At 39.4% G+C, this 17423-nt stretch overlaps 1 protein-coding gene across 2 annotated transcripts in view; it reads left to right on the top strand.

Moving 5' to 3' along the window:
• POLA1 (DNA polymerase alpha 1, catalytic subunit) overlaps positions 1 to 17423 on the top strand; it is a 179094-nt gene that overhangs the window by 71432 nt on the left and 90239 nt on the right. For both annotated transcript variants that reach the window (XR_014155869.1, XM_081858858.1), the window contains exons 33-34: positions 162 to 343; positions 1518 to 1649. Coding sequence is in view for 1 of the 2 variants with exons in the window: in XM_081858858.1 (XP_081714984.1) it covers positions 162 to 343; positions 1518 to 1649 (314 nt within the window). In the remaining variant the exon portion in view is untranslated. The remainder of the gene's footprint in view (positions 1 to 161; positions 344 to 1517; positions 1650 to 17423) is intronic.

Below are 17423 nucleotides of genomic sequence, written 5' to 3'. Positions count from 1 at the left end.
TTTAAAATGGGAAAACGTATTCTTTTCTCTTTTTTTAAAACACCTTTTCCTTAGGATTTAGTCTTCCTTTGGATTTTACAGTTTGTAATTCCTATTTGAAGCTGTATCAACTTAGATGAATTGCTTTCTTCAGACTTTGAATTTATATTTCTTATTACCAGGGCTGGATCCCTCACAGTTCAGAGTCTCTCACCATTATCATAAAGATGAGGAGAATGATGTTTTGTTTGGAGGGCCAGTTCAGCTCACTGATGAAGAGAAATATAAAGACTGTGAAAGATTCAAGTTTGCTTGCCCAAAGTGTGGGACAGAGAACATTTATGACAATGTCTTTGATGGTTCGGTTAGTATTCTGATATTTATATTTTGAGAACAAATTCTCTATATAGGAGATGGTATAAGGAGGAAAAGAGCCAGTTATTTTTCTAAGTTTCCATAAAGGGCATTTGTATGTTAATGCCAAATCCAGTTTTCCATACTATTCTCATGTGCTTTTTCAAAGTGTTACACATATGTAGCATCTTAGAACTGCTTACTTAATAAGGCCTATTCAGTGTCATTTGGCTACCCTAAATCAAGCTAATTGGAAGAGAACATTTTTTTTTTGGAAGTTTCTGTTTTGTATTTTTACTTCCCTTTTATATAGAAGTTTCTTCTATGTTATCTTTCCTGCTGTCTTCGTACATCAGACATAAAAAGTCATCGGGTACATTCCTGTCAAGCAGTGCTGCCAGAAAATCTATCTGTGACCTTGGATCAGAACTTGAATCAGAGCCAACTATTTAACTCTATTGCAATGTTATGCATGTACCAGTTATTGGCAAATTAGTAGGCTGTGGAGAAGTGAAAACCTTGAGAGTTAAAGCAAATAAATTCTGTATCTAAATTAAAAGCAATTATTTTAAGTTAATTTGGACAAACAGCAGATGTTCTGTGTTCCTCGAATCAAAACAAAGCAGTTCTTGGAAGCAAGCGAGAGGAAAAGGCAGGCACAGATCAGTAATACTTGGTAAATCCTTGACTTTGTTTCATTACAGCTGTAAATAAGATAGTTAATTGCATGGGGGCTTGACAACTTACAGATGGGCTAAGTGTAAGAAGAGCGGATGTCAAGCTCTGCAATCTCTTCCACCTGGAATTGCTTAATGTTGTTAGTGCGGGAGTGGTTGCTTGGATCACAAAAGTACAGATTTTTAAGCAGTAATAGAAAAGGGGGGTGGTATGATACTTGACTGCTCTTCAGTGCATTTCTTCATAATGAGAAATTTATTAGTTTGCTTTTATCTGTGTAGACAGACTGAAAATTCTGTTCGGCTAAAAAAGGTTGTAAATCTTCCAGTGAGACATTAATTCTGCTGCGGCATGTCAGATCCTGACTGTGCAGTCAGAACCACAACAAGAATACTAGGACAGGAATACCACTTTGCCTTAGAATGTATGTCTTTGAACTTTATACTTGCACAGGACCTTTTGCAAAGCTGTTGTTTATACTGATTTTTGGTCTTTTAAATCTGTAGGGCCCGATGATCGAAGCCAGCTTGCGACAGTGTAGCCAAAAAGACTGCCGTGAATCTCCTCTAATGTACCTAATGCAAATTAACAACAAGCTAAACCTGGATATAAGAAGTCATATTAAAAAGTACTACAGTGTGAGTAACTGTGTTCTTTAAGTTTATATTTAGTTCCTCATATGAGCAGCACCCCTTCCTGTCCTGATCCTGGCTCAGTTCAGACACCAACATCTTGATCCTATAAAACCATGGTTTACTGAACCAATAACTACTCTCACCTCTTCCTTCTTCTCATGTTTCTTACTTGAGTTGAAGATATTTTGGTTTCTTAAACTGGTTTCTCATGTCTGAACCAGGTAATTGCTTAAGCAACTTCCTTCAGATATGGTTGTATGTACCAGTTTCTTTAGATCTAAACATTTGGAAATCATATGAGAGAATTTGCTTGGCCTTGTTATCGGACTGTGTTTGTACTAATTCAGAAGGGCTGGGGAAAGGAATCCTTTAACTTCAGTGTTCGCATTGTGTAGGCTTTCCAATGTGCATTTCTGTGAGAGTTGTAAATTCAGATCAGGGATTGCTTCTTTTGAAGGTAAGTACTTCACATTTAAGCAACTCAAAATCATATAATTAAGAATTTTTTTAGGGTTTTCTGAGGACTACTCACATGAATGGCTCTGAACTGATTTCACAGGCCTTTGTTCTTTCCGTGGTTAGTATTAAAGTTTAATCATGCAAACCAAATATTATTTTAAGCAGCGGAATTTGGTTTGTATTTAATGAAGAATGTAAATCTAGTGAGAACACCAAAATGTGATAAAGTGTTTTAAATTAGGACATTTCCTAACTTTTTAGAAATGTTTGTTCATATTATTTTTCAGAATGAGGCAACAATTTGTATACAGTGGTGTTTTGGTTTGCATACGTCTTGGTTTGCATAATTTTTGGATTACAAACACGTCAAATCTGGAAGTGCATGTCCTGGTTTGCAACCTTTTTTTTGGGATTACAACCCATTTTTTAAAAAAAAATTGGAGGCCCCATTACAAACGGATCTCCGGAATGGATGATGGTTGTAAACCAATGTACCATTATATTAGATGCTACCACGTGGTGTCAGAGCTCCACACATTTTAATGGCCTTATCATTTGTATAAATGTCAACATGATAATTTGAAAAGAATTTTTGCAAATCACTCCAATGAAAGCAAGTTTGGTTCAACACACATTGAGACCTTTGGTTAAATATTGGTTGCACTTTGTTGGATTATCCACACATACACCCTTCTTCCATCTCAGCTCTTATTCCTAGCCGCTATGTAAAGATTTTTACCTTCCTCTTGTTCCATAGAAGCTTACAAGCATTCTTGTTGACAGCTTCACTATGGTTCCAGGTAACTTCTGATTTAGTCTCTCTAACACAGTGCTGAAAGTTGTGCACGGAAATATTTTCGAAAACTGGGATCAAGAAAGATTGAAATGCTGGTAGGGTGAAAGAGGAGCAACCAATTACTCTTTGCTGATGGAAAACACCTGGGTGCAAACAGTGGCTATCTATACCTACTCCGTATCTTTTAGGAGCAGCAGTATGAAAATGGAGAGAGAGGGTGACTACTGCAGAGGAACTAGGCATTAGGGACAGCTTCACATTTCAGCTGCCTCCCCATGTTCTATCTCTGGAAAAGAAGAAGCATGGAAATGTGGAGTGCGGAAATACTCTTATCAGCGACACTCACTTTTTAAAAATGTGTATTCCTGAGTCACAACTCCTGTAAATATTGTGCAACTTCACAGTAGCTCCAGCAGTAGGTTTGGGACTTGGCTTGCTGAAAAATTTCTTACTAGTTTCATTCATATATTTTTAGAGTCTCCCCCACCTTTCTTAAAACTTAAAATGGTGTGGCTTTTTAAACTTTGCTTATAGGGCAACTGGGTGCACTGCAAAGCACAGTGCCAGTGAGATCCCAGCCATGTGCCAAGGTTTAGTTTCATAAGCAGCTGTTCTTGCCAATAGATAGGGTCCTCTGCCCCACTAGCAATCAACTTAGTGTATAGGGCCCAGAAAATCCCCATTGCTCAGGGTGATGATGATAGGAGTCATAGTACATAACACCTGTGGGTGTACACACAGACACTTATTTCTACCTCATTTTTCCTCTTTGCTCCAAGGAGCTCAACATGACATACATGGTTCTCCACTCTCCCCCAACCCAACACCTTTTCATTATTACAATAACCCTGTCTTGTTATGATCCCTGTACAACAGCATTTCATATCGGCTATAAATAATTCGTCCTAACAAACCCTGACTCCCCTCCAGGGAGCTCTCAGCCGCAGCGTTTGCACGCGCCGCCATCTTGGTAGCATCTATAGTAGCAAGGTTGAGGGAAGTTATCATCTGAATTGGACCCTTGTAAATGTTGTGCCTATATTTGAGGTGACTTGATTCTTTGAAACTGCTTGGTGATAGTTCTTTACTTCTTCATAGTGTTTATATCATCAATACCACATAGGAGTTCTGTTCAGACCAAAGTTTGGAACCTCCTAGAGCTAGGTGATTAAAACACATTAGGTGAGATGTCTGTTCCTATATCTCAGGTTGCACACTCAAAGGAGTGTGACATCTCCACCTCACCCCACCCCAGCTGTCCTGTTTAGTTTCTCCTTGACTGTATGCAGGGGAGTCTTACCCATAGAGGCTAGTGGCGCAGGGTGCCAGGGCGCCAAGTTCTGGAGGGCGCCAGGGAAGAGCGGAGGCTGGATGCGGTGCTTCCTGGCATTGGTCGCCACCCTTGCCTGCCTCCACCATGCCTTGCCGAAGCAGCGCCACGCCCGGAGCCTCCATCTGCCGTGGCCACCGCAGCACGAAGCGGCCAGCTGAGCCGGGAGGCGCCACATCCAGCCTCTGCCTCTTCCCCGCTGGAGGAGCCGCCCTCCAGCCACTGCCCACCTCCTTCAGCCCTGCCCGCAGTGCCGTCCTCCCTAAAAAACTTTGGGAAACCGGGGGGGGGGGCACCAGAGGGAGCTTTGCACCACGGTGCCGGATATGCTTAAGATGGCCCTGACTGTATGATTATTTTATTTGATTTAGTTGGACAATACAGTTCATATTGTTCACTCAAACTTGCTATTTTGAAGTACTTACTAAAAGCCAAGTCATTAGGGCAGGGGTTGTCAACCTGGTCCCTACCGCCCACTAGTGGGCGTTTCAGGATTCTAGGTGGGCGGCAGGGGGTTCTACGGCACAAGCTGAATCCTCCTTCCATTGAGCACTGGTGGGCGGTAAGGAAATTTTACCATCCAGAAAGATGCATTAGTGGGTGGTGGGTATAAAAAGGTTGACTACCCTTGCATTAGGGTGAGCCATACCATGATGTTGATTGAAAACTGCAAGATTGTATTTGCTTGGAAAATTATCTGTGATCTAGTAACATTTTTTCTGTTTTAGCAAACATATTCCCCTTAAACAATAGCATGTCTTACTATTTTTTCCTCCCCCCTTTTTTTTTACTATTTGGCTTCTGCAGTAATAAATTCCTTAAATATTCCCCCCACCATTCCAAATAATTTTAACTTTTCATTTTTTATCTGTACACATATTAAGCTTTTTTAAATAGGACGACATCCTAAGATTTTAGTCTTTCTTTTGGTTGCATTATTCTTTTGAAAGATTGATCTAGGTTTTAAACAATTTCTGCAGAAGAACAAATAGAAAAAAGAAAGAAATACTAGCTAATCTAAATTGGGGAATGAAGAAGGCTTTTTTAAGCATGAAAATTTCATCATCTTGTCAGCTGGCAGAATGCCTGCTGTGTGGATTCACAAAGGCTAAGAATTACACTTTCATGAAATTTTCCTCACTAACTGCCCTGGTTAATTTGAAAGATAACCCACTGTTCTAATTCATCCCTCAATTGGGTGGTGCAGGTTTTATCTTTGATCTGACAAAGCATTTGTGTTAATCGTTTTGGCCCTCTACTAGACACTCTTGGGATTGTGCTTTTACAATAAATGTGTCTGTGATAGCTCTTTAGTCTATTATACTTACAATAGATCCATAGAACTGGTAATTAATTCTGTACTGCTTTGGAAATGGGAAGAATAGGTGTAGCTCTGTCAAGTGCTACTGGAAGTTTGTTTAGCTGGTTCATTTTTGAAGTGTTACCCTGAGGTTTCAATGAAATATGTATGGTTTTAGAGGAGTTTGTTCTGAAGTGCGTGGCTATAAGTGGGTGATCTGCATCCGGCATGTACACTTTATAGCTTCTATAACTGATTCTCATGACAGAGTGGCATACGGTCCCCATTTAAAAATGTGTACGTTATATAGGCATTAATTTCTTTAAAAAAATTAAATATAGCCGCCAAGTTCAGTCCATAACAGTTGGAAAAGTACAAAGGCTAATGTATAACTTCTCAAATCTCCTTACCGCTCCTTGAGAGATTAATCCTTTAAGAAAAACATTATTTTTGTTAACAAAAAGTATTCAATCTGTAGCATAAAGTACTTGCTCTTGAGATTGACTACAAATACCCATCTTGTTTTGTAGTGTTTGTGTGCATTGTCACACAGCTATGCTGTTTTTACCAGATAATGTATTCACCCGATCTCAAGAACCTTTGTGTTGACTTTGGTGAGGATATATCGAGATGTGTTTAAATCCATACAGAACAGACGGACAAACGCCTTTCCGAAACATACACTAGACAGAAATGATAAAGGGAGCCAGTGTGACATAGAGTGTTCGACTAGACCTGGAATACCAGGGTTCAGATCCCCTCTCAGTCATGAAGCTGAATGGATGATCTCAGGTCCTTTTGAAGTCTATAGTTTTGTGTGGGTTGCCGGTCAGGTACTTGTAACCTGAGATGTAAGCTTCAGCATGATTTCTTCAGATGCATAGAGACTCCCATGTGTTTGTTCCAGTAAACAGACAGGCCTGGGACTTCGGTTCACCCCTCCGTCACTGTCAGGCATCCAGCTCCAAGGTAGTGGTGACATTGGAACTAACCACAGGTTAGGATCCTATATCAGTATTGCTGAAAGAATGCATCTGTTTAGGTCATGCCCCTTAACAGCTATGGTTTTCTGGCATTTGGGAGTTTGAGTGAACATGGAAAGCCCTTAATACAGCCCATTAAATTGAAATGGGGTTGGGGTTTTTTTTGTGTTGATTGAATATAATGCAATGTTTCTAAATAAAAGTTCGTATTTCTATCATTTGTAACGTAGGGTGACCTGTCACTGAATAGTGATTGTCAGCAACAAAATGGGAGGTCAGAAAATAGCTACGAAAGAAAGTGGGGAAAGGGAACATAAAGATGCTTTTCTTAAGGTGATATAGGAAATTCATATGAGCTTTGAGTGTACTATATATTGAAGCTGAACGTGGAAGTGAATGAAATAGTATCATGGGTTTATATGTTTAGTGTAGCTCACGTTGTACATTGTTAAATAGGGGTGCACCTGGCATAACATGCATCTCTAGGATCCATGGTGCGGTTGTTCCTGTTGTGATGCAAGGTTACTTGAGTAGCATGCAAACGATTGTAAAGCACTCGCTGAATTTTCCTCAAAGCCTGAATTTTCCTCAAAGCCGATTAATCTTTCAGCTGGCACAGATTGAATTCATTCATCATAAAGCTATATATATTCCACGTGACTTCTGCTTTCCACAAAAGAAAATGAAGACCAATGTCTTCATATTTCCAAAAACTAGACACTGATACACCTTGCTATTTCCCATATTTTGAATGCATTATACTTAAAGGCAGCCTCCTTCCACGTTCCAGTTTTTTCTCTTAGATAAGTTCTCACAAAGCCTTGATATGACTGTTGGTGCACTGTATTGTATTGTGCACTGTATTGTGCACTGTTAACTCTCAGCTTCATGGTGTATCATTGGGAACTGGTGTAGTGTAGTGCCTAACAGCCATCTGTCATGGATGCTTCAGCTGAGATTCCTGCATTGTAGTGTGTTAAAATTCTATGATCTTTGAGCCAAAGATTTGAGTCAAATCTCATCCAAACACCACCAACTTAATAGGTGACCTTAGGCAATCCTGTCTTCTGCAGTACATGAGTATTTAATACTGTCTTCTCTATGTTTTTGTAAGGATTACTAAGGTAATATATACGAAACAGTTTGAACACAATATTCTATAGATATGTGTGGCAATGCTTTCTGACCCACTCCCTTTACAGTGACTATTTGTGTAGCAGGGTAGAGCTGACTGGGAATAAGTTCTTAGTGCCCTATTTTCTGGAAAGAAAAAAAAAAACCAAATCCCATTATTTATTTACAGTGGTACCTCGGGTTAAGAACTTAATTTGTTCTGGAGGTCTGTTCTTAACCTGAAACTGTTCTTAACCTGAAGCACCACTTTAGCTAATGGGGCTTCCCGCTGCTGCTGTGCTGCCGAAGCACGATTTCTGTTTTCATCCTGAAGCAAAGTTCTTAACCCATGATCAAGGCTGCAATCCTGTCCCCACTTACCTGGGAATAAATCCCATTGAACTAATTAAGATTTGCTTCTGAGTAGTCTTGGTTAGGATTGCACTGTAAATCTTTTTCCTGGTTCCATAACATTTAAACAATGTTTTATGAAGTCAGTCTGTTATAAATTGCTCTTGCACCTTGTCAAATACTTAATCTTGACCTGTGTGCCATTTGATGATCTAGAGGAGTCCCCTTTTCTTGGATAATGTTCCCATAACTGATATTGAGCCATAGCATGAATTCCAGAAAGGCTTCCATGAGTTAGGCCTTTTCCTTAAAATAGAAACTGTTATCCCTCTGAGTAAACAGCCCGACTATAAATTTTGGGAAGACATCAATATAATTAACTCCCAGATCTTTTATCACTCAAGTGCCAAGGCTGGCCAAAGCCTCTATCAGGGCTACATTTTGCTATTATTTCCATATGCTTGTTTGTTTAGATTTCTACCCTTACCCATGCCAAGTAGCTGAGGTTTCATAATTCAATAAAATGAGCATCAAGTCGCTTTAATAAAGCATGTAACTGTACTAGCAATTTGGGGCGTTGTTGTCAACTCTTTCGTCCTCTCTACCGTCCTCATACCCTGATCAAGTTCTTGCAAAGATTAAAAAATATTTTCATTGTAATATGTTTATCTGCTAATGAGTTGGATCTTAACACATTTCTTTTCTGTCCAGAACACTTCTTAGAATTGCTAGTAATCTTTTTGTGACTGAAGATACATTCCATTTAATAACTTGACCCGTATATAATCTTAGAGCAGGCTGTCAACACACAAGTCTTGGGGACCTTGGATGTCCCTTTGGGGTACTTAATATAACCTACAGCACTCCTTCAAAGTGGGTAAACAGTTGATGTGCGCCAAGGCAGGGAAGGGTTGTAACCAAGGCTGTTGCTGCTGTTTTTGCAGTCTAGCACATTGGAGAAGACCACTTGTCCTTCTAGTGAGCCTTGCAACCATCAAAACCATTGTGTGTCTTCTCAGTGGGACATTTGGCACTCAATACCTATTTAAATTTGGCCCTCCTCTAGGTTAGTCATAATTTGCCAATGACAACAATATTATTTGAGAAATAACATTGATTGTGCTATCATTGGTACTAGTTGATTCCTACTACTTCAAGCAAAGATCTACTTTTCTCAAAGAAAAAAATCCTCCCCACATGTCACATTTCAGCAGACCCTAAGGTCTTGTAGAAGAGAAGCTGACACATAAAAGAATTAATCTTTTCATTTTTGACAAAGTTAGTAGTAAATACAACATTTAAACTTTTCTGGGAAATTACTTTACCATTTGAATTACAGAGTAATGCATTGCTTAGACAAGATGTGCTAGGTGGCTTTTTGTTTCTTCTTTTCAGATAGTCTTTAAAACCAGTCACCATTTTAAAGAACAAAATACTGTTAAAGACACCAGATTGTAAAAGCTTTGCTGCTCCTTCAGAGTGTCTTGGGGCCATCCTCTGATATGTAATTGCTTTTACATCAGTCACAAGAGAGAGACAAGAATGCGTTTTCCTTGAACTTAACAGTTTGGGCAATTTTCTATAATCCAGTAAATACAAATTGTACCCTGATTATCCATCTAGGTCTGTCAAGCAAATTTTAATGGATGAATGAATGAGTCAAATCTGTGCATACAAATATATAAATGTGCGAAATATGGGTCTAATTACAAGGCAGCTGAATTTACAGAAGGTCAGGTAAACAAGGCACCAGTGTAATGATTATTAATTGTTAATAATGCCTTTGGGAAAACATTCACATTTGTTTTTTAAAGATCTAATAGTTTTTGCCTTATTGGTAATAAGTAACTGCCAATAGTAAAAGTAAAATGTATTTATTCTCCCTCCCTGTTTTGTACTGCGCCTTAATATTTTATTGCATCTTTCAAACTAACAAGACACTATAGTACATTCTTTCTCTCTGGATCATAAGGCACTATGTCCTTTGGGATTGTCTCCTGTAGCAGATAGAATCCATAGGAGAATGGCGTCATACAGCAGGAGGAGGTTCCAGTGGGAGTAGAAGGGGACTTATGCTTAAAGGGAGTCCCACATTAGTAACTGAGAAAAGAAACTATTGCTCCCAGTTCCAGTTGGCTTCAATAAAGGGGGAATTTCTATTGGGAACCTCACCAGCATCACTTGTTTCCTGGAGTGGTGGGTTTTCTAGGGTGATAGTTCTATGAGTCAATGATTTTGAGTCAGTAAAGGATGGGTTGTGGAAGATATAATTGTACATATCTTTCCTAGAGAACTATTCTACAGGTTTCATCTAGTTTGGGTCCAGGTCTGTGGCTGCAACAGTGGACAAAATAAAGGACATGTGCCTAAAAGCCTGGAACATTGATCCAGGCTCAGAAGTTCATCTTTCTTACAAGTCTTCTGGAACCAGTTGTTTGGGAGTCAACTGGATGAGATTTTGGTGGAAGCAAAGATGGCAGAAAAGGCACAAGTAGCCCAAACCTTCTTTTTTGGTTGGGGGGGGGTCACTTTCTCCTACCAAAGGACTTGAAAAAATTCAGCCCAAGATGGTGACTAGCCAAGCTATCTTCTCACATAAACTCTTCAGCACAAACATCTTTCTTTGTCTCTAGACGGAGAAAGTACATTCCCATTCTTCCTATGATGCTTGCTGAGCTTCTTGACATGGTTTGCTTCCATGCACAATCTCCATAGAAGTTTCTTCTTTCTTATACAGTAAAGCCAAGTGTTTTTTTTCAGTTGGTGGCTGTTTCAAGATAGGTTGATAACCCGGAGACCCTGAGAACACCCTCCTCTTTGTTGTTTAGTAACTATGTATGCCACTGTCTTCATTTGGAAGGCTCACTATCACAAGCCAGTAGCTCAAGGGTTGTGGTTTAATGTAGAACAGGGAGAAGCATCAGTTGGATAGAACTTTATGATGTCAAACTGTTGAGTGGTATTTTGCTAACCTAGTAAGACTCATGCCACCTAAGGTTGCGTAGAAGAGCAGAGTTGTTATCCCAGTAACTAGTCCTGTATCTTCCACTGGATTTTTTAAACCTAACCTGGGCCAGTAATCATAATATTCTCCATAGGAGTGGAACTGTTCATCCATACCCTAGACCAGGCTTGGCCAAACTCGGCCCTCCAGATGTTTGGGGACTACAACACCCATCATCCCTAGCTAACAGGACCTGTGGCCAGGGATGATGGAAATTGTAGTCCCAAAACAGCTGGAGGGCCAAGTTTGGTAATGCCTGCCCTAGACAGATGGACCCATCACTACTCCTGGCACAGAATGGAATTTCTGTGACTTCCTGTTCTTTCTAATGAATGGAGGACACTCTGACCTGCTCTTCTAAAGTTGGTGGGCATAGAAATGAATTTCTGGGGATAGATAGGGACATCTGAAACTTGTCTATGACTCCTGAATGTTGATGCTTTTATTTGTTCAGTTTCACTGTTTTGGTTATAATTTTTCACATCTTCTGCCACTATGCAGTGGGGTGAATTGCTGTCTGGGTAAGAGAGGAGCCAATTCTCCTGGATGATGTCATTTGGAAGACCAAGAATGCACTGTTAAATAAAAAGAAAAATTCATTTCTTATTATACTTAGTTGAACTTAAAAGGATATGTGCTGATTCTGGTTGAGAGCTTGAGGTTTGTTTCCGTTGATCAAATCAATGTAAAATAAAACCCCTTAACAACATGGTGCGCTAACTGCTCTACCATAAAATGTCAGTTTATTTTCCCCCTTGCTTTTTTTCATGTGTAAAACCTGTTAATACACACTGCCAATTAAATATCAAACTACTTCACTATCAAAAGGTGCTAATTTCTATTTTTAAATTCAATTCAGCTTTTCAAATATGTGTACAAGGAGTGAGTTTCTCACCCCTGCTCCCTATTTAGGGATGCTCCTTTCTTTTATCTCTCTCTGCTTCATGCTGTTGCAGCATTTTACCAGCTTTATTCTTTAGCATATCCACCAGCAGTTGTGCAGGAATGCAAGTAGAGTACAGCTTCACAGAAACTCTAAAATTTTGCAGTTCTGTGATGGTTCTAGCTTTGACCTGTGCCTTTGAAATACTGGATTTGGATCATAGAGAACTGGGGTTCATATCCATGCTAACCCATGAAGTTCACTGAATGATCTTGGGCCAGTCACTACTTTTCAGCTTAACAAGACTCATAGAACATGTTGTAAGGCTAATGACACCCAGCTCTGTTTTTCTTTTTCATGAAATCCAGCTGAGACAGGCAAGTCTCTATATTTGTGTCTGCTGTCAGAGGTTGACTGGATGAAGGTGAATAAACCAAATCTGGTTGACTGCAAATGTGCCTGTTCTAAATGGTGGTCACACTTCCTGTTTTAACCAATCAGACATATTCAGGATAAACCCATTGAAATAAATGGAAATGGCTATCCTTGGGATAGCTCAGTTGGTAGAGCATGAGACTCTTAATCTCAGGATTAAGATTCCTGCATTGCAAGAGGTTGGACTAGATGACCCTTGGGGTCCCTAGCAATTCTACAATTCTATTATTCTACAGTGGTACCTTGTGTTAAGAACTTAATTCATTCTGGAGGTCCGTTCTTAACCTGAAACTGTTCTTAACCTGAAGCACCACTTTAGCTAATGGGGCCTCCTGCTGCCGCTGCACTGTTTCTGTTCTCATCCTGAAGCAAATTTCTTAACCCGAAGTAATGTTTCTGGGTTAGCGGAGTCTGTAACCTGAAGCGTATGTAACTTGAAGTGTATGTAACCTGAGGTACCACTGTACCTATTCTATTACTATATTGTGGGTTCATTAATTTTAATTATTTTACTATGAGTAAAACTTAGTTGGATACAATAGTCAGTAATTCTGTGCCTTTTATCATCTACACCAATGCTTGGGAGACCTGGCAACTTTCATTCATAATTTGGTAACTCACCCCTTAGGTACTGTAATGTCCCTATATGGGACTGCTGTGGTGGCATGCCAATCTGAATGGGTTTCCCCATATTTCACTTGAAGCAAGTGGTCTTAACTCAGTTCCTGTGATGGCGGCCCCAGTGTACTTGAACTCTGTTCCAAGAGAGATTAGCCTCCTCTCTCTTGTCCTGCTCGTTTTGATCTCCTCATTTCCATTCCTGTTTCTTGTACTTTCCAGATCTTTCCTGTTTTGACAGTGTTGGTCTTCTGTATTTGTCTCTTCATTCTTCTCTACAGCTGTCAACATATTCAGTTTAAACTTTACATTTCTTACAGTCTTGCTGCATATTGGGTGATATCCAATGCTGTGCGGATGGCATTCTGTTGGTGCGATGTGACTTTCCTTCCCTCAATCCCTTGGAGCAGATTTTGAGGGACTGCAGAAGAGAGATGGGGGAAGGTCTGTTGCAGAAATGGAAGTCTGTTGTATGAGTGAAATGGCAGTATTGAATACAACCCGTTATCTCAGTTCATTCATTTCCTTTGCTCTCCGCTCAGCAGAGTTAGGGAGGATGAGCCAAGGCCATGCACATAAAGTCATAATGTATTATATCTGAACCTATCCGATTGCCTGCAGATTTAGAGCATGGGAGTATTGGCTTAGGAACTATGGCTTAATTAGTCCAGAGCTGTATGTGAAATTCTTTAAATGTCATTTGGCTCTAAGAACAAAGCAGGTCTGAAACCAGAAATAAGAAATTGAACAAGACTGCACAAGATACAGCAATAAATTTAAAATTTTATTTATGTTTTCAGAAACTTGTTTCTGTCCGGGAAGATTCCTTAAATTACTTGTGAGATTTAGCTACTGCATCTTGAACATTATCATTGTGACACAATATCAATTTTGGTGCCCCTGAATTTTGTTTGTTTTTAAAACAACTCTTTTAGATAATGTTTCTCTTTGGGGAAAAAACAATTAAACAATATTTGATAACTCTTTAACTTCTATATGTATATAGCATGGAGATTTCCAAGGAAAAGGAATATTCCAAAAGTTGATTTCCATCGCCTTCTGATTTCTGTCTTGGCCAATTTTTTCTAACATGAGTTTACTAAAATGAGTAGACAACAAATGTTGTTGTGAGTGAAATAAATATATCGCCTGAGAAATTTATAAAATGCATTTTATTTAGTTATTTAATGTTCAGGACACAATTCAAATACTTTGGTAATTGTCAAGCTGTTTATCCAAGATTGCTGTTTCTGAATATTTTCTGTTGCTCTCTGAACCTTGTACTATCTCAAAAAGATTTGGGGTGATCAACTGCGGAAACTTAAGCTGGTGACACTAAAGAGGACCTCTCTGACTTAGTCACACAGGATGGACAAGAACAGGCTTCCTCAACCTCGGCCCTCCAGATGTTTTTGGCCTACAACTCCCATGATCCGTAGCTAGCAGGACCAGTTGTCAGGGATGATGGGAATTGTAGTCTCAAAACATCTGGAGGGCTGAGGTTGAGGAAGCCTGGACAAGAACATATCCATTGAGCTGGTACTTACAGCAACCTGGCTTTAAACTGTTTAGGACTTTATAATCGCCAGCACCTTAAATGGCACTCAAAGAGACCAGCAGGCAGTTGAAATGATATACAAGGAATAACATGCTTGCTAAAGCATGTAGTCCAACCCCCTGAAATGCAGGAATATCAACTAAATCATACATGACAGACCTCTGCTTAAAAGCCTGCAAGGAAGGAGAGTCCATCACAAAGAGTGCGATACAGGAGAGCTGCTTTCATGTAACTGAGGCATGTATACCACAGCCAAGTTTGTTTTTTTCCAATAGGTGGCTGTCACTAATCACCATCCAAAACTCAGCAAAAGCATTCCCAGCTACAACCAAAACTTGAGAGTTTACCAAACCTGATTTTTCAAGGGTAGTGTAACTCCCATCGCTGATGTTTCCCCAGTTCAGTTGACTTGCCAACATCCAGCTCATTATTGATTTCAGGCACTGGTTCAGTACTTCCATGACGTTTTTGGCTTGAGATAGAAAGGACAGCTAGAGTTGTGTGTCACACACATCTTTATAAAAAAAATTCTTCCAGTAGCACCTTAGAGACCAACTAAGTTTGTTATTGGTATGAACTTTCGTGTGCATGTACACTTCTTCAGATACACTGAAACAGAAGTCACCAGACCCTAAGGTGCTACTGGGAGGGAATTTTTTTTATTTTGTTTCGACTATGGCAGACCAACACGGCTACCTACCTGTAACTAAACACATCTTTATGATAGTGAACTTTAAAACTTCGATGTCTTACAGGATAGCCAGTGTGGTGTAGTGGTTAAGAGCAGTAGACTCGTAATCTGGTGAACCAGGTGTGATTCCCTGCTCCTCCACATGCAGCTGCTGGGTGACCTTGGGCTAGTTCCACATCTTTGAAGTCTCTCAGCCTCACTCACCTCACAGAGTGTTTGTTGTGGGGGAGAAAGGGAAAAGGAGATAGTTAGCCTCTTTGAGACTCCTTAAGGGGAGTGAAGTCCAAACTCCTCCTCCTCCTCCTCTTCCTCCTCCAACAATTTCAGGTAGATTATACAATTTGACCTTACCTGTACCTTACCTGTACCTACTTAATACCTACTTTTGCCATTTGGTGGAATAGGTTGTATCTCATCTTGTCAGTTGTATGCATATTGGTAAGTCCAATATATTTTGTAAGCAGTTACTAATACTGTAATGCATTTTCCCATACCTCTCTGAGGGTTTTTTTTTCTTATTGATTGAAGATTCTGCTGAAATATATTTAGAACCTTGCTTTCTGTGGTAATCACAGAAGTCAGTGGGAAGACAAGCAAATTGTATTGAAAGAAATTGTGTGCATGTGTTTTGTGTTTCAGCATAGATTATCTCTGCCAAAATAACAACTGTCATTTTGCTTTGCTTTTTATTAGTGGGTTGTAGCTTGCTACACTGTTACTCTTACAGCTATCCTTTTTGTTTTGGTTTGTTGCTATCCCCCCCCCCCCCAATTTGTCACTAGAAATGAGTTTTTTCTAGGTGTCATGATTTTGGAACATTAGTGTGCTAACAATATCGTGCCCTTATTGTTTAGATTAAGCAGTGCAGGGTGATGACCCTGCTTCACTGCACTGTTAAAGCTTGTGGGCCTTAACATTCAGTGACTTTGAAACTTGAGTTCTGCTTAGAATTTCATGTCATGTGCATCACAGGAGAAGAAGATGGGAAAATGTATACGCTGAGCCTATAGGACTTCCTGTGGTGCTTATTAATCCTTTATGGATCATTTGAAATGTTTCTAGTTTATTTAAGCTTTGCTGCTTGTATCAGATTGTTCCTGCAAAAAAGAAAAAGTGATCATGCTTTGAATTTTTAAAAATGATCTCACTTTCAAGCAAAAGCACTTTTATGCTCCATTAGAGTTGAATTTGCCAAACTCTTACATCGCATTAACACAAGCTTTACTGGATAGATAAATGTGTTTTTCAAAGGCTGACTTGAACTTTACCAAACAGTATATTAAGATTTTGCTGCTTATAATTTTTTTTGCTTGGCATATTTTTGAAGTAAACACAAAGAGTTGGAAATGCTCTATATTTAAAAGAACAGCTTTAAACTTAGAGCAGAGACTGGTCTGCATTACAAAATGTTTAATTGGTATATTAAAACATCACCCTTCTTGATGATATTGAAGTTCTGAACATAGTTTATATTTAGCTAGTACTTTTACTTCTGATGGTGCATTTATTTCTTAGAGAAATTATGAGTTCCATTTCCTTGGTGCTTGGTCAGGGAAATTCCAGGTAACTCATTTATACCCTTATCTTAGGCCATTAAAGTTAATGGGATCTTTGTTGTTGCATTTTAGTGGATGCAAGACCAAGCCATTAGGGTCTTGTCCTGCAGTGAAATCTGCAATCAGAGTCCCCTACTGTTATGTGGAGTGTGAGTGACTGCCAAGCTCTACAAAAGCATGGGGTTTTGTGTTACTAGATATCAGTAGTTTGTGTATTTTCCATATGTCTTTGCATGTACGTAATTGGTACTGCTAAATTTTGTCTTTGCTTTCATTTTCATGGTTTCTAATGAGGCCAGGACACCACGCAACCATCCTTCAGTGCCTTCTTAGATAAATAAGCCCAATGGACAAAGAGAAGAAGTCTTGGTATACATTGCTACATTGTCCCCTCCCCCCCCCACTGTGTTTTATAAAAAAGCAAAATGGCCATTATTGTGATGAAGTATGTTTAGGGACGCCCCTATCAAAGTACTCTTGGAAGGGTACAATGCCCTCTGTTCCAATTCGCACACATGACCCTTCTTACAAGTATGATACAGTCAAAAATCTGGGATCACACACTATAAAAGCAATTGTGTTGAAGACCACTTGTGCTTATATACTTAAGAAGAGGGAGAGAGAACTTCTTCCTTTTATTTTGCAGCTACTATCTATGTCTGTTTTCCTTGAGCTACACTTTTTCAGGAGTCACAGAGTT

The sequence above is a fragment of the Podarcis erhardii genome (genome assembly GCF_964252035.2).
Source record: "Podarcis erhardii genome assembly, chromosome: 4".
Taxonomy (NCBI): domain Eukaryota; kingdom Metazoa; phylum Chordata; class Lepidosauria; order Squamata; family Lacertidae; genus Podarcis; species Podarcis erhardii.
The sequence above is the reverse complement of the archived record's forward strand: the minus strand, read 5'-3'. Positions and strand labels throughout refer to the sequence as shown.